Source organism: Gadus macrocephalus, chromosome 7, assembly GCF_031168955.1.
Source record: "Gadus macrocephalus chromosome 7, ASM3116895v1".
NCBI lineage: Eukaryota > Metazoa > Chordata > Actinopteri > Gadiformes > Gadidae > Gadus > Gadus macrocephalus.
Genome location: NC_082388.1, coordinates 21,812,419 through 21,837,418, shown reverse-complemented (window position 1 = coordinate 21,837,418; position 25,000 = coordinate 21,812,419). Strand labels below are relative to the sequence as shown.

Sequence of the window (25,000 nt, the reverse complement as noted above, 5' to 3'; positions counted from 1 at the left end):
AGTGCCGGCTACAAACAAACGTGCTACCTTGTTTTATTTTAAAGTTTGGCCCTTCATCCCGGCGAACCGCTTGAATCCACTTCTTCCATAGACTCAATTCAGTCGGGAATCCATGAAAACTTAAGTAGGGTCGGTGTTGTTTGTTAGATGTACAAAGTGGAACAGAGCAGTGACATCTAGCCTTTGTTTCAGCCATTGTTGAAGTGCGCCGGAAGTGTTCATGCACAACGAAGACAAATCCCGCCACCGGAACCCGGAAGCGTGATAATCAGGACATTGTTCATGTTTAATTACACAAAGCATTCCATTCATTCCGTTACAGTGCTAAGTTAGCGACCAAAGAAAAAGGTAGACCACTTCGCAAAATCGAGATCACCAAAAGTAATGGCAACGTCAGTGTTGTGGGTGCTACATGGTTTACTAGGTAGCCTACTCATGGCTTACTGGTAGCATTACTATCAATCGACTGTATTGCTGGCCCTGTTTGCTAATGAATAATTGCAAATCTCCAGCGTGGGCTGTTCATGGTTTCCCTGATGTGAAAAATCTTGATAGGGCAACCAAACGCCACCACTAGTGTCAAGTTCACGTTGGTGCTGCTAAGCGACTTTCCTTGCTAGGCACCATGCCTAATTGCCTATAGATCAGGTTGAATCTAGAATAATGTTCTCGTTCTTTTACTAGTTTGTTACTCTTACCGTTCTGTTTGATATTGTGGAAATTGTGTGGAAAGGGTGAATGATTCAGAGCATGATGCATTTTAAATGGCATCACTTTTGGTCAGTCTTTCCTTAAAACAATTGTTACTGAAAATAAACGTAGCTAAATTACAACCAATAACTTCAGTCATCGAGGGCAAAAATAGGCCCAGATTTTTTTATTTACTTTTACAAATCAAGAGTAGGCCTGACTTGAAAATTGGGCTTTGCATCCTTTCCTTCTGCCCTTGTAGTCCATTTCAAAGACATGCTGCCCACCAGCTTTCAAATTACAGTGATGCCACTGGTGGCTATGTATCAAATTTATTCAGATAACTATCCCTCCATACAATTTTGTAGTTCACCAAAACACCCTGACAACTTGAGTCTCACATTCTCAGGGCTCTCAAGTTTTGAACTGAGTTCAGAGTGAGACTTTGTCTGCGGCGGCGGCGGGGGGGACAACTATTGTGTGCCAAACCTCACCCTGGACTTGCAATGTGGCCCTGAATAACATCTTATAAAAGTATCGTATTAAATATTTTCTATTGGAAAATGTGATTTACCTTTTTGAGATGTTCAGACATCTATTAAATGATTATTACCAGAACACGTTGACGTTTTCTTTGTCCGCTAGGGGGCATTGTGGCACATTAACGTCAACCTCAAGAGCCCATGGTAATGTTTGTCTGTATGTGTGTGTGTGTGTGTGTGTGTGTGTGTGTGTGTGTGTGTGTGTGTGTGTGTGTGTGTGTGTGTGTGTGTGTGTGTGTGTGGGTATGTTTGTGTGTTTGTGTTCATCCTTGTGGATGTGTGCGTTTGTGTGTGCGTGCGTGCTTGCGAGCGCGTGTGTGTGTGTGTCTGCGCACGTGCTTGGGCATTCATGCTTGCGTGATGAGATATGAAGTCAAGTTTCAATGTATGGTCAGTACAGGCATGTGTGTCTTAATGCTTGACAGTCGTATGTACACTATCAATTCATCACACCACATACTAACTGTCACTACGGAGCTGGGCAAAGGTCCCCGGTAGTGTGCCCTCTAATCTCAGGGAAGACAAATCCAGAAAAGTTTTACAGTTGACAACGTGATCAACCCACGCAGTTCTCTTTGGCTGTCTTTGTCTTCCCCCCATCTGCGTTCTCTCTCTCTCTCTCTCTCTCTCTCTCTCTCTCTCTCTCTCTCTCTCTCTCTCTTTCGTCCTATTTCCTTTGTCTCTTTCCCTTCCTTGACAATATCATTCTCTTGCTCTAACATTCTCTTTACCGCGTGCGTAATCAAACATGCCACGCCACGCAACCTGCGTGATGCGTTGGCATGTACCAGCACATTGTTGTGTTTGTGAGTCACCCTGGTTACCGGTTCGATAGTGCGTCAGTGATGACCTCAGTGGTCCTCTCCCAGAGACATGTTAACTTTGTGCGGTGTAGTTAGTCGAATGGAAACCTACCAGTGTTCAACTTCTCAAGCGGAAATGCAGTAGGCTGCCTTTGTACACACAAGCCTGCTGGCATCCAGTCAACCAATTGTATCCCGTCAAGAGATGAACAGAATACCCTTTAATGCGGCTACGGAGCGATTTGCTGAATTCAACTTTGAACTCAAATACAAGCAGCGCAGACGATTAATATGCCTGAGGCTGTATAAGTGCAATATAACCAGCCAATGGAGATGTGCCAACTGGCCTAACGAAAGGGGAAAGATAACAGGGAGAAGATAAATCTCTCAAGAGGCAGGATCCAGTTAGACAATCACATTACGGTTCTGCCTCCTGCATCTACCTGCTGGCCTATAAATGGCTGCGTGTAAATACACAGACACACACAAACACTCTCTCTAAGGTCAGCTGTTATTTGTGTGAGCCATTTATTTGGCTCCAAGGCAAAACAACGACACGATTGACCAGAAAACCCTCGACTCTGCTCTCTGCACCTTTGGGTCAATCGAAATATTCATATTTTTTTTGTGTGCCTAACCCATGTAAACTACTGATGCAGTTGATCCGCACTTCACTTAGACAGAAAGGAAAGAGTAAATCCCACAACGCTAAACATCAAACTTGTTCCACTGTTCATCAGGACATGACGCTCCATCTGCTCGTACTATTTACCTTGGCATGTTTATAGGTAGCGTCAGAAAGAAACACCCTGCGTCTTCCTTAGCAAGCTAGCTCACTGGCCCTGGCACTTAAAGTATGTTGAACATCCTTGCACTTAAAAGTAGTAGGCTACTTAGCAACACTGTTTATTAAAGTCGTGTTCTCCAACCCATCCGGAAAAGAAAGTCCTGAGCCCCTCTGCCGTGATTTGGCTGTTTCCAAATAACGAGTTCAATCTGGTCCACTTGTAGCATCTACACCATGATATAGTCCAACTCTAACGGCTATACATTGAAGCAAACCGGTGTGTGTTACCCGACGCCTTGTTCACACTAGATGCATCCGTCGACGGATGGGGGCTTTTAAGTATCCATATGTTTTCCCGGGTTGTATTACAAAGGCCGATATCATTGGACAGTGTATTCACAAAACTCGATCTGGTTGGCCGACGCTGCTTGAAAAGTTGAACTCTCAACTTTGAGACATAGGGCACGTAGTTGACAGAATGGACGGACCCACAATGCATTTAGAGAGCGGCCCATTCAATTTGATTTATTTGCGCATTGTGGTCCATGGTACTGCAGTCAGGATACTCATGCCTAACAGCAAATATCTATATGGTGTACCAAAAGGCTAGACTACTGGTTACCAAATGGTTGTAATGAAACCGTCACACTAGGTCAATGGAGAAACTGTACCCATCTTCTTGGACACAGTGAGGCATGTGAAAGCCATCATTCCTTAAAGTACACACAGAGCATGAGCAAAATGTCCTTTAGATATTTTAAGTGTAGCCTGCAAACAAGCATGATAGAGGTGGGATGCATCCAGTCCCTCTAGATCAAATTGCAAGGCGGTTGCCTCAGAAGATGAGGAGCTTCAATTACTGCTCCAGATTTACTGAAAGTGTCCTTCCACCTTAAACCAGCCAGCGAGGGCAGTAAGAACCACCAACAAGGATACAAGTTAAGGGGACAATTGTCCTGTAACCTCATTACCAAACAGAAAACGATGTTAAGACACTGAAATTCTTATTAACCGAAGCAAAGACAATGACTAAACAGTTTTTAAGAATCAGTTTATTTTCAGACGGGAAGCTGCAGACTGCAGAAGTCATTCATGGAGATACCTGGAGGGAGAAGAAAATATTACCTTTCTGACTGGACACAATTCAGCTGCATATTAGCATAGAAAATTAACCTATTTGCCATGTTTAGCCATTTTAGGTTCACTACCCGTGATGGCCAATGCTCAGTCTCAAAGAATAGAACAACGACCCTACAATCCAAGAGGTCTGATTGAAATCGACAGCTCCAACACATACCGTATGGTGCTGGCCCTGGGAGCCCTCAAGAGGCTCTGAGCAGGCGGGATCCTGTAGGTCACCTGGTACACTGGATGCTTGGGGGGCGCCGGGTGACCAGTCTGCTGCCTGGGGGGCCCCTGGTGACCAGTCTGCTGCCTGGGGGGCCCCTGGTGACCAGTCTGCTGCCTGGGGGGCCCCTGGTGACCAGTCTGCTGCCTGGGGGGCCCCATGTGACCAGTCTGCTGCTTGGGGGGCGCTGGGTGACCAGTCTGCTGCCTGGGGGGCACCTGGTAACCAGTCTGCTGCCTGGGGGGCGCCTGGTAGCCAGTCTGCTGCCTGGGGGGCGCCTGGTAGCCAGTCTCCTTGGGGGGCACCTGGGAACCAGTCTGCTGCTTTGGGGGCGCCAGGTAACCAGTCTGCTGCTTGGGGGGCGCCTGGTAACCAGTGTCCTTGGGGGGCGCCTGGTAACCAGTCTGCTGCCTGGGGGGCGCCTGGTAACCAGTGTCCTTGGGGAGCGCCAGGTAACCAGTCTGCTGCTTTGGGGGCGCCAGGTAACCAGTCTGCTTTGGGGGTGCCTGGTAACCAGTCTGCTTGGGGGGCGCCTGGTAACTAGTCTGCCTGGGGGGCGCCTGGTAACTAGTCTGCTTGGAGGGCGCCTGGTAACTAGTCTGCTTGGGGGGCCCCTGGTAACTAGTCTGCTTGGGGGGCGCCTGGTAACTAGTCTGCTTGGGGGGCCCCTGGTAACTAGTCTGCTTGGGGGGCCCCTGGTAACTAGTCTGCTTGGGGGGCCCCTGGTAACTAGTCTGCTTGGGGGGCCCCTGGTAACTAGTCTGCTTGGGGGGCCCCTGGTAACTAGTCTGCTTGGGGGGCCCCTGGTAACTAGTCTGCTTGGGGGGCCCCTGGTAACCCTGCTGAATGCGGGGCACCCTGTAGAGCTGGGGCTTGAGGGGCTCCTGGTAGTCTTGATACAGATGGGGTGACGGGTAGCTAGTCTGCTGAGGGGCTGCCTGGTAGCTAGCCTGCTGCTGCGGCTTTGGGGGCGCCTGGTAGCTAGCCTGCTGCTGCTGCTTTGGGGGCGCCTGGTAGCTAGCCTGCTGCTGCGGCTTTGGGGGCGCCTGGTAGCTAGCCTGCTGCTGCGGCTTTGGGGGCGCCTGGTAGCTAGCCTGCTGCTTGGGGGGCGCCTGGTAACTAGTCTGCTGCTTTTGGGGCGCCTGGTAACTAGTGTGCTGCTTGAGGGGCGCCAGGTAACCAGTCTGCTGCCTGGGGGGCGCCTGGTAACCAGTGTCCTTGGGGGGCACCAGGTAACCAGTCTGCGGCCTGGGGGGTGCCTGGTAACCAGTCTGCTGCTTTGGGGGCGCCTGGTAACTAGTCTGCTTGGGGGGCCCCTGGTAACTAGTCTGCTTGGGGGGCCCCTGGTAACTAGTCTGCTTGGGGGGCCCCTGGTAACTAGTCTGCTTGGGGGGCCCCTGGTAACTAGTCTGCTTGGGGGGCACCCTGTAGAGCTGGGGCTTGAGGGGCTCCTGGTAGTCTTGATACAGATGGGGTGACGGGTAGCTAGCCTGCTGCTGCGGCTTTGGGGGCGCCTGGTAGCTAGCCTGCTGCTGCTGCGGCTTTGGGGGCGCCTGGTAGCTAGCCTGCTGCTGCTGCTGCTTTGGGGGCGCCTGGTAGCTAGCCTGCTGCTGCGGCTTTGGGGGCGCCTGGTAGCTAGCCTGCTGCTGCGGCTTTGGGGGCGCCTGGTAGCTAGCCTGCTGCTGCTTTGGGGGAACCAGGTAGCTAGCCTGCTGCGGCTTTGGGGGCGCCTGGTAGCTAGCCAGCTGCTGCGGCTTTGGGGGCGCCTGGTAGCTAGCCTGCTGCTGCGGCTTTGGGGGCGCCTGGTAGCTAGCCTGCTGCTGCGGCTTTGGGGGAACCAGGTAGCTAGCCTGCTGCTGCGGCTTTGGGGGCGCCTGGTAGCTAGCCTGCTGCTGCTGCTTTGGGGGCGCCTGGTAGCTAGCCTGCTGCTGCGGCTTGGGGGGCGCCTGGTAGCTAGCCTGCTGCGGCTTGGGGGGCGCCTGGTAGCTAGCCTGCTGCGGCTTTGGGGGCGCCTGGTAGCTAGCCTGCTGCTGCTTTGGGGGCGCCTGGTAGCTAGCCTGCTGCTGCGGCATGGGCGGCACCTGGTAGCTAGCCTGCTGCTGCGGCATGGGCGGCACCTGGTATCTAGCCTGCTGCGGAGGTGCGTGGGACCTCGGTTTCTTGGCTTGTAATGTGAAGCCATGGAAAGGTATGCTGGTGTCAATTCTGGACTGCAAGTCTTCATTATCATTGTACACTGGCCCCTGGAAGATCAGGTGCTTGGACACTTTATTGTAGCCACTCCCAGGACTAGCAGGCGAACCCAAGGAAGCGGTCCCAGCAGGACCATCACTCTGAAGCTGAGCAGGGATGTCTTTCCCTTGATCAAAGAAGCCGACTGAAGGGAAATAAGGTTTTATGCCCGTCGAGCCCTGAGCTCTTGAACTAATTGCTGTAGAAATAAAAATATAATCAGTTTGGTGGACTAAACATGTTGACTAGGATAGTTCTCTAGCATGCAGCTTACCATTAATATGTTGTCCAAAGGCTAACAGTAAGAGTAAAAGATAGCTGAAGATTGAAGAACAGTTTAAGGATTAAACTTTAAGAATAAATCCACAGCCAAGAAAATATGTAGTCTATATGTTTTCCTTACCTTCCAGGTCCAAACTCCATCTTAGCATATAACATCTGGCCCCAACTACCTTTCTACGATTACCAAACTTGGGCTCAACTTAAAGTGTTCCAAGCAACTAGAATAGTCCAATCAGAAGCATCTCTATGATTAAGCTGATTAGAATCAGCTTGGTAGAAGGTTAGACAGTTAGACAGCTGGCAAAGGTTCAATCAGCATTTGCATCATTAACTAAAGACACTTATAATGGCATTCAAACAGGATCTAATATCTACCTCTGTCTCTATCTTGTCCTATCCAGCCTAATTGGTAGAGCACATTATATATATTCAAAGTTAGAGGTTCAAATCTCTCTGGAGCCATCTAAGATACCGACATTATGCTATTGATCTTATTCTAAGAGGGAATTGTTAGCTTTGGAAAAAAAACTGGGCCTGGAGCTAAGTAAACACTATCTCCTACCTTAGCTTGCTAGTTCTAACTTATTTTGCTTTTTGTACTGTAACAGCCTGTGCAGTTAGTCTTAAAAGAATGTTAAAAACATTAACTTGTTATATATTACTAAACCTAAATGCATGCCTTATTATTTGAGAGGCACTGAACTCTGATCAGTTGGATGGATATATTCTGAACGTCTTAGGCCACGTTTATACGTAGCAGGGTATTTATAGAAACAAATATTTCCCCCCCTCCGTTTTCAAAAATAACATTGTGCACACAGCATAGTTTTCAAAAAAGTTGTCGTTTACATCAAAACGCATAAATACGCCGTCGAGCGCCATTATAACTATGCCAAACGTATGGGCGGCAGTGTAGTAGAGCTTAGATCCGGCCCAGAAAATCAAGCCCGGCCCGGCCCGAGCCCGTGCACGTTCTGTCCGAGCCCGGCCCGACACATTAACCGTAATTATGAGCCCGAGCCCGATTTCAACCCAACTTTTTTCTTTTAATACATATGTAACTTTGTACACATTTGTTACTAGGCCTACTCTGCTAAATATATATGTAAAGGATAATGTATAGAACGCCGGTCATTAGCGGGAAAATAAGCCCCGACAGGGCGAACAGTACACCGACCGACGCGCAGCGAAGGTGTCTTGCTTCGCCCGAATGGGCTTATTTTTCGACAATGTCCGGCGACGTTCTATACATTATCCCGCTTATCACACGGCTACTTGCCAAAACGAAAAAATAACTTCACATGGTGTGTCTTTTTACAATTTATTCGTTACCAGCATTCTTAGTGTTGATCAGCAGAGAAATAATTTGTCCGCAAAGACGGTGACGTCGCTTAGCAACGGAAGACGCTGGGCTTGACAAGTCACCGGACTACTACCCATGCAAGTGAACGGAGCGTTCCACGGCATTGAGAAGACCCGTGTAATAAAGGCCTATAATATTTCTGTTTATGGCATAGATTTCTCCTCAGATTAGGCCAATAAACCAATGATAACAATTAATAAAAAAATCGTCGATCAAAGGCCCGGGCTCGGGCAGAGAATCTAAACTCTAGTAGGGAGAACGATAAAGCCATGCAAGCCAATCAGAATCCTCAGAATCAACAACAACGAATAACACGAGCGTCTTCCTGTAACAAACAAACTGTAAACATAGGGCGCTCATATGACGTTAAGCATTTCCTGGCGCATAATGTGACGCTTCAGAACCTAAAACCCTGTTTCTCCCCGTTGACACGACAACACATAACCGGCGTTTTCAGAAATCTCCACTTTGGCCGGAGTTTTTAGAAATGATTGTTTTCTGTGACAAAAACTGTGTTTTCGTGTAAATGAGAGGCCAAACCGCGTGGAAATATCTGCGTTTTCCCTTCGTGTAAACGGGGCCTTATGCGTTTTGATGTAAACGACAACTATTTTGAAAACGATGTTGTGTGCACAATGTTATTTTTGAAAACGGAGGGGGGGAAATATTCGTTTCTATAAATACCCTGCTACGTATAAACGTGGCCTCAATGTCCAGGGCTTTGCTGGACACTTTTTCACATCCGGAAAAGAAAGTCCTCAGCCCCTCTGCCGTGATTTGGCTGTTTCCAAACAAAGAGTTGAATCTGGTCCGCTTGTAGCATCTACACCAGGGATGGGCAACTGGCGGCCCGCGGGCCACATGCGGGCCACATCCTCACTCAGTGCGGCCCGCATCCTCACTCAGTGCGGCCCGCATCCTCACTCAGTCAGGCCCGCACATAATAAAAATAAATAAAATAAAAATAAAATAATAATAATAATTGATCGAGTTACAGAAAACTCGGTCAAGAAAGATGAGAAGAATTCATAGAATTCGAAGGCAAACCCATGCGTCTAGTTTGCTTAGAAGCGATAGTCATTAAAGATATCCACTTAAGTCGCCACTACAACTACTACAACTGCTTGTTGGGTTTGAGTTCATTGAGTTGTTGCACTTAATGTTGGGCCACTGTTTTTCAGTTTTTTGACTTCATTGAATGATGATGTATGTGAGCCCTTTGCACTGATACAAATAGACCATTCATGTGGCTGTTTGAGCATGGAAAACATGAAATTAATGTATGTTGGTTCAATTAACATACCGTACATAGGTTATGATTCTGGATGATTTTTTAGGTAGTGGCCATCCCCAAAATGCACCAGAATACAGGAAATCATATCTACCAAATTCAAAATTGTGTAGCTTCTCTTAGTTGAAGCGTGCAGTCATGTGGCCCTCCGATGGTTATGATGAAAAATGTGGCCCTCTTTATCATGAAAGTTGCCCATCCCTGATCTACACCATGATATCGACCAACTCTAACGACTATACATTGAAGCAAACCGGTCCGGGTTTTATTACAAAGGCCGATTTCATTGGACAGTATATTTGCGTGTATTTACAAAACTCGATCTGGTTGGCCGACGCTGCTTGAAAAGTTGAACTCTCAACTTTGTGACATAGGCCATGTAGCTGACAGAATGGACGGACCCACAATGCATTTCGACAGCGACCCAAACTCAATGAGAGCCGTCAACTTGCGTCTCGGCCCAATTCAAAGTCAATGGGATCCGTCCGTTGACGGATGCAGTGGCCAAGAGGGGTGGTCCCCAGTTCTGTCAGGAAGGCATTGTTCCCATCAACTGAACTGAGGCCCTGTGGCATTTGTACTTTAACTTAATTATATATAATTTACACACCGTTGAGTTAAACGGGTTTCGATGTCCTCGAAAGTACATTGCACTTTTAAAGCATGCAAGTCACACCCATCGAAAACTTCAACGCCAACCACAGTGCCTAATTTTTAAATTTGGGGTTTACCAATCTGAAATATTCGCAGTGCATAACCTTAAATTATACAAAGCCAATGCACAGAAAAGTTAAGTACAATCTTAGTTGACATCCAAGCATTTTCAGCACCTATATTTTGCCATCGATTTATTTGCGCATTGTGGTCCATGGTACTGCAGTCAGGATACTCATGCCTAACAGCAAATATCTATATGTTTACCAACAGGCTGGACTACTGGTTACCAAATGGTTGTAATGAAACCGTCATACTAGGTCAATGGAGGAACTGCACTCATCTTGGACCCAGTGAGGCATGTGAAAGCCATCATTCCTTAAAGTACACAGAGCATGAGCAAAATGTCCTTTAGATATTTTAAGTGTAGCCTGCAAACAAGTATGATAGAGGTGGGATGTATCCAGTCGCTCTCGAGCAAATGGAAGCGGTTGCCTCAGAAGATGAGGAGCTTCATTTCTGCTCCAGATTTTCTGAAAGTGTCCTTCCGCCTTAAACCAGCCAGCGAGGGCAGTAAGAACCACCAACAAGGATACAAGTTAAGGGGACAATTGTCCTGTAACCTCATTACCAAACAGAAAACGATGTTAAGACACTGAAATTCTTATTAACCGAAGCAAAGACAATGACTAAACAGTTTTTAAGAATCAGTTTATTTTCAGACGGGAAGCTGCAGACTGCAGAAGTCATTCATGGAGATACCTGGAGGGAGAAGAAAATATTACCTTTCTGACTGGACACAATTCAGCTGCATATTAGCATAGAAAATTAACCTATTTGCCATGTTTAGCCATTTTAGGTTCACTACCCGTGATGGCCAATGCTCAGTCTCAAAGAATAGAACAACGACCCTACAATCCAAGAGGTCTGATTGAAATCGACAGCTCCAACACATACCGTATGGTGCTGGCCCTGGGAGCCCTCAAGAGGCTCTGAGCAGGCGGGATCCTGTAGGTCACCTGGTACACTGGATGCTTGGGGGGCGCCGGGTGACCAGTCTGCTGCCTGGGGGGCCCCAGGTGACCAGTCTGCTGCCTGGGGGGCCCCAGGTGACCAGTCTGCTGCCTGGGGGGCACCTGGTAACCAGTCTGCTGCCTGGGGGGCACCTGGTAACCAGTCTGCTGACTGGGGGGCGCCTGGTAACCAGTCTGCTGCCTGGGGGGCGCCTGGTAACCAGTGTCCTTGGGGGGCGCCTGGTAACCAGTGTCCTTGGGGGGCGCCTGGTAACCAGTCTCCTTGGGAGGCACCTGGGAACCAGTCTGCTGCTTTGGGGGCGCCAGGTAACTAGTCTGCTTGGGGGGCGCCTGGTAACCAGTCTGCTGCCTGGGGGGCGCCTGGTAACCAGTCTGCTGCCTGGGGGGCGCCTGGTAACCAGTCTGCTGCCTGGGGGGCGCCTGGTAACCAGTCTGCTGCTTTTGGGGCACCTGGTAACCAGTGTGCTGCCTGGGGGGCGCCTGGTAACCAGTCTGCTGCCTGGGGGGCGCCTGGTAACCAGTGTCCTTGGGGGGCGCCAGGTAACCAGTCTGCTTGGAGGGCGCCTGGTAACTAGTCTGCTTGGAGGGCGCCTGGTAACCAGTCTCCTTGGGGGGCACCTGGTAACCAGTCTCCTTGGGGGGCACCTGGTAACCAGTCTCCTTGGGGGGCACCTGGTAACCAGTCTGCTTGGGGGGCACCTGGTAACCAGTCTGCTGCTTTGGGGGCGCCAGGTAACTAGTCTGCTTTGGGGGTGCCTGGTAACCAGTCTGCTTGGGGGGCGCCTGGTAACTAGCCTGCTGCTGCGGCTTTGGGGGCGCCTGGTAGCTAGCCTGCTGCTGCGGCTTTGGGGGCGCCTGGTAGCTAGCCTGCTGCTGCGGCTTTGGGGGCGCCTGGTAGCTAGCCTGCTGCTGCGGCTTTGGGGGCGCCTGGTAGCTAGCCTGCTGCTGCGGCTTTGGGGGCGCCTGGTAGCTAGCCTGCTGCTGCGGCTTTGGGGGCGCCTGGTAGCTAGCCTGCTGCTGCGGCTTTGGGGGCGCCTGGTAGCTAGCCTGCTGCTGCGGCTGGTAGCCAGCATATTGCTGCGGCTTGTGGGGCACTTGGTAGCTAGCCTGCTGCTGCGGCTTGGGGGGCACATGGTAGCTAGCCTGCTGCTGTGGCTTGGGGGGCACCTGGTAGCTAGTCTGCTTTGGGGGTGCCTGGTAACCAGTCTGCTTGGGGGGCCCCTGGTAACTAGTCTGCTTGGGGGGCACCTGGTAACTAGTCTGCTTGGGGGGCCCCTGGTAACTAGTCTGCTTGGGGGGCCCCTGGTAACTAGTCTGCTTGGGGGGCCCCTGGTAACTAGTCTGCTTGGGGGGCCCCTGGTAACTAGTCTGCTTGGGGGGGCCCTGGTAACTAGTCTGCTTGGGGGGGCCCTGGTAACTAGTCTGCTTGGGGGGCCCCTGGTAACCCTGCTGAATGCGGGGCACCCTGTAGAGCTGGGGCTTGAGGGGCTCCTGGTAGTCTTGATACAGATGGGGTGACGGGTAGCTAGTCTGCTGAGGGGCTGCCTGGTAGCTAGCCTGCTGCTGCGGCTTTGGGGGCGCCTGGTAGCTAGCCTGCTGCTGCTGCTGCTTTGGGGGCGCCTGGTAGCTAGCCTGCTGCTGCGGCTTTGGGGGCGCCTGGTAGCTAGCCTGCTGCTGCGGCTTTGGGGGCGCCTGGTAGCTAGCCTGCTGCTGCTGCGGCTTTGGGGGCGCCTGGTAGCTAGCCTGCTGCTGCTGCGGCTTTGGGGGCGCCTGGTAGCTAGCCTGCTGCTGCGGCTTTGGGGGCGCCTGGTAGCTAGCCTGCTGCTGCGGCTTTGGGGGCGCCTGGTAGCTAGCCTGCTGCTGCGGCTGGTAGCCAGCATATTGCTGCGGCTTGTGGGGCACTTGGTAGCTAGCCTGCTGCTGCGGCTTGGGGGGCACATGGTAGCTAGCCTGCTGCTGTGGCTTGGGGGGCACCTGGTAGCTAGCCTGCTGCTGCGGCTTGGGGGGCACCTGGTAGCTAGCCTGCTGCGGAGGTGCGTGGGACCTCGGTTTCTTGGCTTGTAATGTGAAGCCATGGAAAGGTATGCTGGTGTCAATTCTGGACTGCAAGTCTTCATTATCATCATTCACTGGCCCCTGGAAGATCAGGTGCTTGGACACTTTATTGTAGCCACTCCCAGGACTAGCAGGCGAACCCAAGGAAGCGGTCCCAGCAGGACCATCACTCTGAAGCTGAGCAGGGATGTCTTTCCCTTGATCAAAGAAGCCGACTGAAGGGAAATAAGGTTTTATGCCCGTCGAGCCCTGAGCTCTTGAACTAATTGCTGTAGAAATAAAAATATAATCAGTTTGGTGGACTAAACATGTTTACTAGGATAGTTCTCTAGCATGCAGCTTACCATTAATATGATGTCCAAAGGCTAACAGCAAGAGTAAAAGATAGCTGAAGATTGAAGAACAGTTTAAGGATTAAACTTTAAGAATAAATCCACAGCCAAGAAAATATGTAGTCTATACGTTTTCCTTACCTTCCAGGTCCAAACTCCATCTTAGCATATAACATCTGGCCCCAACTACCTTGTTGATTACCAAACTTGGGCTCAACTTAAAGTGTTCCAAGCAACTAGAATAGTCCAATCAGAAGCATCTCTATGATTAAGCTGATTAGAATCAGCTTGGTAGAAGGTTAGACAGTTAGACAGCTGGCAAAGGTGCAATCAGCATTTGCATCATTAACAAAAGCCACTTATAATGGCATTCAAACAGGATCTAATATCTACCTCTGTCTCTATGTTGTCCTATCCAGCCTAATTGGTAGAGCACATTATATAAATTCAAAGTTAGAGGTTCAAATCTCTCTGGAGCCATCTAAGATACCGTCATTATGCTATTGATCTTATTCTAAGAGGGAATGGTTAGCTTTGAGAAAAACTGGGCCTGGAGCTAAGTTAACACTATCTCCTACCTTAGCTTGTTAGTTCTAACTTATTTTGCTGTTTGTACTGTAACAGCCTGTGCAGTTAGTCTTAAAAGAATGTTAAAAAAGAATAACATTAACTTATGGTTTATATATCTAAACCTAAATGCATGTCTTATTAATTGAGAGGCACTGAACTCTGATCGGTTGGATGGATATATTCTGAACGTCCTAATGTCCAGGGCTTTGCTGGACACTGTTCACGTGTTGACATCTCATTCATTTTTACAAGGGGACGCCCAAATAAGAATATACCAATCCTGTCCTGGGAATACATTTCTGCATGCAGATAGTCATGCTACTACAACACCAAGAGGTTAAACAAATATTCAAACACACACACACATGCATGTATGAACCTATGCACACACGCACATGCACATGATTGCATGCACACACACACACACACACACGCACACACACACACACACACACACACACACACACACACACACACACACACACACACACACACACACACACACACACACACACACACACACACATACACACATGCACACACACACACTCAAGCACACACACAAAGGGAAAGCCCACGCATGTTATCTGAGATAGATAGTGTTAAGTTTTGCTGGTAGGTAGCCTTGCATTATGGTATTTCCTGATAATTATTCTTGAGTTTCCCATCATGCACTTTGTTGTCCCACCTGAATGAGTCAACCAGACACAATGGTAAAACAAGATCTAACCTAAGTTTAATTCATGATACGTGCTTTTTAACCAACAGGTAAAACCTGTTGCCGTTTAACCTCAAGGCAAAACCACAAGAGCATAACAAACATTTCCATTATATTTACATTATTTGTCTCCGGAAATATATTAACATTTCCGGTTCTCTTATCTTTCAGTTGTGTGTTATAGGTGGCGATATCTAGGCCAATCAGGCTTGACATGATAGTACAGGCGAGAGACGCTGCTTTAAGGTATACTCACCTTGTGACGTCTTTCACTTCCTCCAACATGCCAACTGGAGGGATTCCGGTACTCACTCAAAAACCAAATATGGTCATGCATCCTGGAGAATATCTGTAGTCAGAGCTTGCGAAACTCACAGGCCATTGGACATGCTGCGTGCTTCATACTTCCAAATTCAAACGATTTGCCAAGAGAAGCACATATTTAGGATATTTTTCATTTGGTTTTATTATCAAATAATAATAATAATAATGATTGTCTTTACAAAGTGCTTTTCAAGTGTGATATACAGTGCTAAAGCAGAACATATAAGTAGCGCCAAATAATAAATCAAATACATTCCCATATATATATACACTGTATATACATACATGTATAGGAATGCCTTTTGTTAATTTTAGTCAGTTTCTAGTTGTTTTATTGTATTGGCTCTACTTATATGTTCTGTTTTAGCACTGTATAAAAGCACCCATTTTCATTTTGTTGAGAGTAATCTTGGTTATGTTATGTTAACTACATTCTATTGAATGAATGCATGACAGCACAATAAATAATATATAATGACCCATTGACTCGTTTCTGATTAAATATTTTATATTGCCTAGTTTATCATTAAACATTTTTTATTGGCTTTATAAGTTTCATCACCTTGGGCAAAACTCTGCGAGAATTCTTCCTGAGTTGAATCCCTCTCTTTATTTAGGGGGAGGTGCATCTTGAAATAATGGGTGTGCGTGTGTGTGTGTGTGTGTGTGTGGGGGTGTGGGGGGGGGGGGTCAGTGGGTTGGTCAATTGCCATGTCTAGGAAGGAATGATAACTTGGAAGTAGTAACATCAGAGATTTGTGTGTGTGCGCATGTACTTGTTTGTATTTGTGTGTGTGTGTGTGTGTGTGTGTGTGAGTGTGTGTGTGTGTGTGTGTGTGTGTGTGTGTGTGTGTGTGTGTGTGTGTGTGTGTGTGTATGTGCTTGTGCATGTGAGTGTGTGTATGCGTGTGTGTGTGTGTGTGTGTGTGTGTGTGTGTGTTTGTGTGTGTGTGTGTGTGTGTGTGTGTGTGTGTGTGTGTATGTGTGTGTGTGTGTGTGTGTGTGTGTGTGTGTGTGTGTGTGTGTGTGTGTGTGTGTGTGTGTGTGTGTGTGTGTGTGTGTGTGTGTGCTTGTTTGTCAGTATAACATGCAAGCGTCCAGTGAGGCCGTGACTATTGGCCGTCACTCATTATCGGGGTATTCAGCCCTACAAGTAAGTTGTCTATCATAACAACATGTTAATCGACAACATACTTCACAAAATGCACTTTTGAAACAAGGATATATACTATAGGTAGATTACTTCCGACACTGTGCGTGGGCTTTTGGGAATGGAACGGTTGAATTGTATCAATAAAGTGGATTTGATTTGACTCATTCTCTCCCACGCAATCCTCCTCATACAAGATATCATCTACACCGATGACGATCATGCACACTTCCTTCCCTTGTTCTGCTGAGTCACAATGGAGGATAATAATCCATCCTTACCAACTTGGTGGAACAATAGACTTCTTCCTTGTGTGTGTGTGTGTGTGTGTGGGTGTGTGGGTGTGTGTGTGTGTTTGAGTGTGTGTGTGTGTACGTGTGTGTATGTGTATTTGTGTGTTTGTGTTTGTGAGGGGGTTTATGTGTGTGTGTGTGTGTGTGTGTGTGTGTGTGTGTGTGTGTGTGTGTGTGTGTGTGTGTGTGTGTGTGTGTGTGTGTGTGTGTGTGTGTGTGTGGGTGTGTGTGTGTGTGTGTGTGTGTGTGTGTGTGTGTGAGTGAGTGTGTGTTTATGTGGGGGTGTAAGTGTGTGCGTGTGTGTGAGTGTCAAAGTCAAAGTCAAAGTCAGTTTTTTTATGTGTTTTATTTTCCATTGGCACAATATAACCCATAGTCACTCCGAGCAACCCAGCAACAGATAGGTAGAGGCAAATCTCTAATTATTTTAAAAGTGTCACAAAAAGGGTAAAAAACAGCACAAACATGGGCAAGACTAGCAAAAAAATAGTTCATGCAACTTTTTTTTTAAATGTATTTAAGTCTTTTATTGAACATGGTTAAAATAAATAAATAAAAGAATACAAACAAAAAAAATTGAGCAGTAAAAAAGGAAATAAATAAATTAAAAACAAACAAATGGGATCCTCAGGATCCTAAGCAACAATTACATAGCTCAAATAACGTGTTCATGTTCAAAAGGGATAGGAAGAAGTTAAAAAAAACTTTTCTGGTCCTACCCCCTCTTAACTCAAACACTAGTTACAGAGAATACAGCAATTGTATTCTTGTGGTTATATAGAAAATGGGTATGAATGGACAATAAAAAAATACAAATATGAAAACACGCCATAAAGGTAAAGGCCGATGAATCTATACATTAAGGTTAGCCTGGTGGAGAAGCTTGATGGCCTGGAGGGAAAACGTGTTTGTGAGTCTGGTAGTCTGTGCACGGACTCTCCGGTAACGTGCTACAGACGGCAGCACCATGAACGGTCCAAGGTCTGGGCGGATTAAAGCTTTAGGGATTCTTTTTGCTTCCCTAAGGCATGGCGTGTGGCAGACGCCTTGCACGGAGGGGAGGGGATGCGCTCTGGAATCAAACCTGAAGGCCGGGACCACTCCCGCTATACTTGATTTCTGTGACCTACTGTCCATCTGTCTGTCTCTCTGTCCCCTCCTGTCTCTCTGTCTATCTGTGTGTTTGTCTGAATGTTTTTTCCCTCCTGTCTCTCTTTCCGTCTGTATGAATGTCTGTACGCATGTATGTCTGTCTGTCCCCTCATGTCTGTCCGTCCCCTCCTTTCTGTATATTCCCTCCTGTCTGTCTGTCTGTCTGTCTGTCTGTCTGTCTGTCTGTCTGTCTGTCTGTCTGTCTGTCTGTCTGTCTGTCTGTCTGTCTGTCTGTCTGTCCGTCTCTCTGTCTGTCTGTCTGTCTGTCTGTCTGTCTGTCTGTCTGTCTGTCTGTCTGTCTGTCTGTCTGTCTGTCTGTCTGTCTGTCTGTCTGTCTGTCTGGCTGGCTGTCTGTCTGTCTATCTGTTCCCTCCTCTCTGTCTGTTTGTCTGTCTGCTTGTCTGTCCATTCCCTCTTGTCTGTCTGTCTGTTTTTCTGTCCCCTCCTCTCTGTCTGTTTGTCTATCTGCACAATCACAGCCAGTTCCCCATAGCAGGATTTCCACCTTGAGTCCACAAATCAACAGGACCCGCCCAGAGAGCCTCGGCAGTCAATCAGATGCCTCCATGTCTGCTACGCCATGCGCTACAACCCTTGGCATCGTTGTGGTGATTGGTTATCGTGTGAGGAGATTATATCTACAGAATGGTATTCTGTGGATTTTATCGTGGCTATAAATGTTGTGTGTTTGTTGTCGTGCTTGATCACAGTCGACCTGCTGCTGTAAAGTTGTCATGACCTGTGAGGTCTTCTTTTAGGTCGTCCGTACACCGAAAGGGGCAGAAACCCTTTTAGTTACACCCTTAAGTGGTAAATGATAGGGTTGAAATGTGAAACGCACTTTTCTAAATGTCAAATTGATAAATAACTGAAACAGGATTCTGTGTGTGCGCGAGTGCATGGGATGCATGTGTAATTCGAGGCGGAACTGTTGGTACACAGAGGTAATGATACACCCTTTTGTAATTTGCACACACATATCAAAGACACACACATACACACACTCTCTCACACACACACACAAACTGCCCACATTGAGCATGGTTGCCCCACGATCAGTCAAGCGTTCCAGGAAACAGTCATAAATTGAACGTATATTGACGCCTGGAAATCGCTGGAAATCGCTGGATAAATCGCTGGATTTAGGCCCCCCGTTGTATAAATATATTTATACAACGGGGGGCCTAAATCCAGCGATCTGATTGGTTCCTAACTGTTGTATAATGAGCGTATACATAACTGCTATGACGCCCGATCATTTTGTGAAAGTATCACTCCGCGCCTTGAAGTGGAAATGTATAATAATAATATATATATGATATAATAATGTATAAAAGCAATAGCACAGTTCACTGAAGCCTAAAATCGGCGAGTGAACTGCTCCATAGGATAAATTGCCGGCGAACCGCTCTATCGGAGCCTTCTCTCGGAGGGACGCTAAAGTGTGTTGCATAGCGACCGTCGTGCATTTTGAAGGCAGCCAGGAGGGACTACTTTTTTGTATTCTTTAATAAAACGGCTACTTTGACTTTCTTGGTTTCTTTTTAAATGTAGTCTATGACTTTCGTTTTGCCATAATAGTAACCGTTGTATAAAAGCAATAGTTTACTTCAGTCAGTGGTATGTGCTCATTATACCACTGTTAAGGGGCGTTGTCCGGCCCCGACGCGCAGCGGAGGGCTGGCGACCCCCTTCATATAATGAGCACATACCAGGCACAGCCTGTCGTGATCTATTGCTTAAATATATACTGACGTAAACAAAAACAACAGATGTATATATATATTGTTTTTGTTTACTTCTGCAGGGTTTAAACTCAATGCTGGGTTGTTATTGCCTGTAGTATCATTAAATAGGGTCCAGGTTGACTGAAGTTGTTCTTTTAAGATCAAAAAATGGGCTGCTTGAAACTGCAATAGTGACAATTTCACTAATTGAGTTATCATTAGCTCTGACTGGCTCCCCTGAATTCATCGAACAGTCACACCAGCAACGTGGCTCTGCTGTCTCCCTATGCAGCCTCTTCTTCGATGTGATTGCTTGCTGGACGTTCCCGGGAAGACTTGCCATCTTTCCATGGGTAGGAGAGTAGAGACTCATCCATGTCAGTAACACGTGTTAATGCAAATAACTCCCCGGAGAAGGAGTTCTGTTTCAGTTCCAACCCATTCCTCCCATGAGCCTCCACCTGAATGTTGATAGGCACATCCCATAGTGCCTTCACAAGTCATTGCATGGCTACACATTTAAACATAGGCTGTCTCCGTGTGGGATGCAGCGAATGCACTTGTTTTTTGCATAAACAGTACTGTATAGGCTTTCTTTACGTGTGTGTTTGTGTGTGTGCTGTGTGTTCGTCCGTCTGTTGGGACTACGCCAAGAGAGAGATGAAGTCACCCTGCTGCCAGGTGTCCTCGCCTGCCCTCTACACCTGCTCCGCCAAAGTCTGTAGGCCTTCCCTCCGCCCCTGGGCCTATCACGTTTCACCATTTGGACGTTCCACAGTTGACAGGATGAGAGAGGAGTGTGAGAGAGAGAGAGAGACAGGGAGAGAGAGAGAGAGAGAGGAGAGAGAGAGAGAGGAGAGAGAGAGGAGAGAGAGAGAGAGAGAGAGAGGGAGAGAGAGAGAGAGAGAGAGAGAGAGAGGAGAGAGAGAGAGAGAGAGAGAGAGAGAGAGGGAGAGAGAGAGAGAGAGAGGAGAGAGAGAGAGAGAGAGAGAGAGAGAGAGAGAGAGAGAGAGGAATGTTGAGCACCCAGTATTGTTCGGCATTGTCTCACGGCATCTCCTCTGCTATGTGTTATCAAAGTTGAAAGGAAAATAAACAACCTTTAGTAACGCTCTCTCTCTCTCCTCTCTTCTCTCTCTCTCTCTCTCCTCTCTCTCTCTCTCTCTCTCCTCTCTCTCTCTCTCTCTCTCACTCTCTCTCTCTCTCCTCTCTCCTCTCTCTCTCTCTCTCTCTTCTCTCTCTCGCTCTCTCACACACTACACACCCCCCCAATGTGTCATGGAAGGTGTACGTTTATCTCTCACAGATCTTCATCTTCATCATCCGACATCATCCCCATCATCATCCTCATTGACAACACAACTGTGTGTTTGTGGCGTTGGTGGCAATGATAGCGATTTACATGAAGAAGAACCTAAGCAAACTAACGTGTCCAAAAGTGTGCAAATGCTGATCAAACCTGTGTCAGACTATAGCTCATAAAAGATTTCCTCCCATCCTGGCGATTCTTCAGGTGTGTTCCACCTACCATGCAGGTGATTGGACGAGAAGCGCCCTCCTCTGTTCTGATTGCCCTCACGTTTGACGGGTTTTTGCCCAGGTAGGTCCATACTTGAGTTCAGGTAAATCCGTGTTACGAAGCAGAAGACAGAGGAGACGTCTTGAGTTACCTGTGCACCTGTTTCAATGCTTGTACCAATAAGACAAAGAGACCCGCAGTGAAACAATTATTTATACCGTAAAACTTAACAACAATACGCATTGTTTTTATCGGTTACATTTGACGTTTAGAGATGGCTGCGAGTGTAGGCTTGGCAATGAATCCCGCCGCACACTGAGGAGCGGGCGGTGTTCACACAACTGAAGCCCGTGAGGATGACGGCGGGAGAATGCACCGAGGACTCGTCAGTGTTCGAGGAAGTCAAGCCCGCGGTGAGAACCCCGCACGAATTGGCGGTGTATTACCCCCATACGTTTCATCTTTAACTTCTGTTTTGACCAAAAATAAACACCGACGTGCGATCGCGTGATCACATAATGATCAGTTTATTATGATGGGGTTCGGTGTTTTGTGTGTGTGTGTGTGTGTGTGTGTGTGTGTGTGTGTGTGTGTGTGTGTGTGTGTGTGTGTGTGTGTGTGTGTGTGTGTGTGTGTGTGTGTGTGTGTGTGTGTGTGTGTTTTTGGGGGTAGGGGTCCTTAACTATTAATGGGGTCGTTACACATTGCTTGTTGCTTTCTCGCGTTTGTCATTGCAGAAAGATTGACAGGCTCTAACTGTCAGCCAGGTAACCCTTACCATCGTAAGGTTTACCTTTTGCCCTCCAGGTTAAAGTCCACACACACACAACACACAGGCGCGCACACACACACATGCACACACCATTTTTCACATGCTAATCAACATAATTATCATAAGCTTCTTCTAGCAGTGTACTATTGAATAAGGGTATAGCGACGTGACGTTGATTTTAAAAAGTGGTGGAAATTCTCAAGAACGGTAACTTGTCAACTGGCTTCATGTAAATATGGTTAGCTTCTGCAGCTTGAATGTTAAAGTACTCTCACAGTGATTCTGTTAGCCGCCAATTAGCCCAATACATAATCTGAGAAGAAACAAGTTTGTCTCAGGGTTATTTTTCTGCATTGCCAGCAAATGTGTATACTACAAATGCTTATGCTTGCCTTTCTCCAATTCTGTCTGGAGTTATGTTCTATTGTTGTTCCTGTGTGCCACAACAAACATGTTTTCCATTCATTTGATGAGACCAAAACGCCCCCTCTGGAATTATGGTATACCGGTAATTCACACTCAAACTGATGCTTATAAACATATTACATAACAAGTTATGTTATAATGGTATTACTGCAGCTTATTGAATCGTGGAATCCGATAGCAATACATTCTAAATTCTGAAATCGTAAAAACAATCATGATATATTAACCACAATACATGGGCATATTACCCTATAGAAGAGATGATGTTGCGTTGCGCATGAGGCTGTATGCCGTCAAACACACTCCATGCTGCTGCTTACCTCTACCTCACTCACAAACCTGTCCGTCTATCTATCGGTCCACCTCTCACCCAGAAGCAGTCCATTCCACCGTTCTGTTAAAGAAAAGGTGCATGCTGAGTCACTTCGAAGATTTTTAAGACCATGTGGCCATAACCCCCGACCAGCAGTGATAAAGGCTACAGCACGGAGGGTACAGCAGGCTGAGCTGTACAGCCATGGTGGAGGAGACACCCAGGGAAATCCGTGAGCTCTGATAGGCGAGGGCTCAGTCGGCTGTGTCCTGCAGACTTGGGCTCCACACTACTCGCGATGTCCAGCAGAGACGCAGCCTCTGTCGGCCACCATCTATTGTACACGATGTAGACAGTGTAACAATCCGTACAGATTTGAGCCACATCTTATGTTTAGATCTCTCATTGAAGATTTATTTGTGATATCTGATAAACACAGTTCTAAGAAGTCATTGGTGAAAAGAGGCGCAAGTCATTCTGGGTAACGACATGGGTATCACAATGTTACAAACATTAGGACAAGCAAACCCGGAATGTGATTACTGGGTGATAAAGACAGAGATCACGAGGTTGGACGTCTGGAACCATCTCAAAGTGTGAGGCTGTAGGACTCCTTCAACAACACACCAACAGCCCGGCGTCTGGAGGCTTTGGCTCCATTCTCTTTTAATCTGGCCAGAGAAAGATCGTTGCTCTCTGCTATTGTGACGGCGTTAGCAGAAAGAGAGAAAAAAAGGGGGAAAAGGGAAGTGAACCTGCTCGACGGAGCTTCTGCCGTGACAGCAGTATGCTGCCGGACCTGTTGGAGCAGGGCCTGAGACGCTTATCCTAATATCCAGTGTGGGGGCCTGGGGCCCGGGGGGTGGGGGTGATGCAGCCCGGCCCCGGTGAGGCCGAGACGGGCCCCCCGAGGCAGGCAGTGAAAGGCTGATGGGGGAGGTGGAGGAGGAGGGCTGAAAGGGTGAGGTGGGGGGGGGGGGGGGGGGGCTGAAAGGGGGGAGGAGGAGGAGGGCTGAAAGGGGGAGTTGGGGGGGGGGGGAGCTTGAAGGGGAGGAAGAGGAGGGCTGGAGGTTGGGAGGGGGGGCTCACTCACTCACTCACTCACATCACTCACTCACTCACTCACTCACTCACTCACTCACTCACTCACTCACTCACTCACTCGCTCACATACACACAAATGCCAGAGCTTCATTTAACAGTGTGTACTTACTTTCCCCATGGCTGGTCACAGATTGAGAGACAAGGAGGACAGACAGACGCACACACCCACCTAGAGGCTAGCAGAACTGCAGCGTTGTATAACGTAATACATCCATGAGTACAGCGTGTGGTAGCATCCCCACAGAAGACTGATGAGTTTCGTCAAGCATAAGAAATATGAATGGAGATGTCACCTGAGCATCTTGTTGTGTAGAGCTGAATTGATTTAATCTCTCTCACTCATGACCTCCACCGGTGATGCAACAATCCTTTTCTATTAAGGCCACAGGGATTCATTTGATTAAGCTGCAAAAACGGTGGCATTAGCACCTGGCAGAACTACTGCAGACCTTTAACCTGAATGTCATCCTGGATCATCAAGCACTCCTCCGTCCATCGTTGACCAGGACCCCACCACCCCCCCCCCCCCCCCCCACCCCCACCTCCACTCTCCCCCAACTTGAGAACTCCCTGATGAACGGCAGTGCCAACAATAAGTTACTCATATGAAACCCGGATTCGGATTCCACCGCCATGACATCACCCCAGTGGTCTTCCTGTAATTTGTCGCCAAGACGATGGGCCCACGAGTACAGAGTTACATCCATCCTCGTTGTGTGTCAGAAGTTGTATGCTCATGGCTTTCCTGATCATACTGTCCCCTCCCCCGCTAGAGTTTCAGGCTCATCGTCAGACATGTGTCTTTTGTCTTGGCAACCAGAAGGGCTGTGATGGACTTGGGTTTTGCCTAACGATTTGACTGGGAGGGGGCCGGGAGGGAGGGCACTTTGCATCTGATTCAGACCGACTGGGGCCCTGTGCCTTCTGACCCACACTGATTTGTGTTGTGTGAATCAGACCGTATGAGACATTGCTTGGCTCACTTTTAAGTATTGAGTAAGTATTTGGGTAGGCGGTCCGCTCCTCCTTGGTTGGTTGATGGACTGTCTGTCTGTCTTTCTGTCTCTCTCTCTCTCTCTCTCTCACTCACTCACTCACTCACTTCACTCACTCACTCACTCTCACTCTCACTTTCACTCTCTCTCTCACATATCTTCTTTCTTTCAGACACATGTCATGCGTTCATGTCGGCATCGGTCCTGACCACCGAGTCCACGCAAAGCAGTGATGTGGATCACGGTGTGCGTGTTTTTCACACTCCAACGAGGTCACAACACAACCAATAGTCTTACCTGTCTATCGGCTGTCTAAGTACTCAATGTAAAGCGCTGTCCCTGCTGTAGCACTGCACCCCTGCTGTACCCTCTTCTAAAAACAGTTTACAACATTCTCCCTTATCTGTCAGCTCATCGCCATAAACAGTAATCCCGGCTCTGAAAGGTTTTGTTTGGCCTTACCTGCTTTGACCCTGGCATGTGCAGGCCTGATTCGAGAGATTTGGAAAGAAAAGTGTGTCGGT

General features: G+C 47.9%; 3 protein-coding genes and 1 long non-coding RNA gene across 6 annotated transcripts in view; 1 reads left to right on the top strand and 3 right to left on the bottom strand.

Annotated features, from left to right (window-relative positions):
* The window catches only part of LOC132461908 (uncharacterized), a 2,082-nt gene extending 1,830 nt beyond the window's left edge, over positions 1–252 (bottom strand). The window contains exon 1 of the long non-coding RNA XR_009526693.1: positions 1–252. This exon is cut by the window's left edge and continues 275 nt beyond it. This is a non-coding gene — a long non-coding RNA (uncharacterized LOC132461908).
* A 3,604-nt stretch (positions 253–3,856) lies between these two features.
* Positions 3,857–6,959, bottom strand: LOC132461907 (paternally-expressed gene 3 protein-like). Its single transcript, XM_060057402.1, has 4 exons — positions 6,806–6,959; positions 6,677–6,720; positions 4,120–6,601; positions 3,857–3,924 (listed from the first exon to the last, which is right to left on the bottom strand). The coding sequence occupies exons 1-4, from the start codon at positions 6,838–6,840 to the stop codon at positions 3,909–3,911; spliced, it is 2,577 nt and encodes an 858-aa protein (XP_059913385.1). The 5' UTR covers positions 6,841–6,959; the 3' UTR covers positions 3,857–3,908.
* Positions 6,960–10,158: 3,199 nt separating this feature from the next.
* Positions 10,159–13,658, bottom strand: LOC132461906 (uncharacterized). 3 transcript variants are annotated; one of them, XM_060057400.1, is made up of 5 exons: positions 13,555–13,658; positions 13,426–13,469; positions 11,726–13,350; positions 10,950–11,506; positions 10,159–10,754 (listed from the first exon to the last, which is right to left on the bottom strand). In XM_060057400.1, the coding sequence occupies exons 1-5, from the start codon at positions 13,587–13,589 to the stop codon at positions 10,739–10,741; spliced, it is 2,277 nt and encodes a 758-aa protein (XP_059913383.1). In that variant the 5' UTR covers positions 13,590–13,658; the 3' UTR covers positions 10,159–10,738. The 3 variants fall into 3 exon arrangements, with proteins under 3 accessions (XP_059913383.1, XP_059913384.1, XP_059913382.1); XM_060057401.1 differs by having other exon boundaries at positions 10,950–11,158; positions 11,645–13,350; positions 13,555–13,657; XM_060057399.1 differs by having other exon boundaries at positions 10,950–13,350.
* Positions 13,659–20,957: 7,299 nt separating this feature from the next.
* The window catches only part of klf5l (Kruppel like factor 5 like), a 17,033-nt gene continuing 12,990 nt past the window's right edge, over positions 20,958–25,000 (top strand). Inside the window, 2 exon segments of the mRNA XM_060057398.1 lie at positions 20,958–21,170; positions 21,172–21,279. Of these exon segments, the coding sequence (XP_059913381.1) occupies positions 21,141–21,170; positions 21,172–21,279 (138 nt within the window). The 5' untranslated portion in view covers positions 20,958–21,140.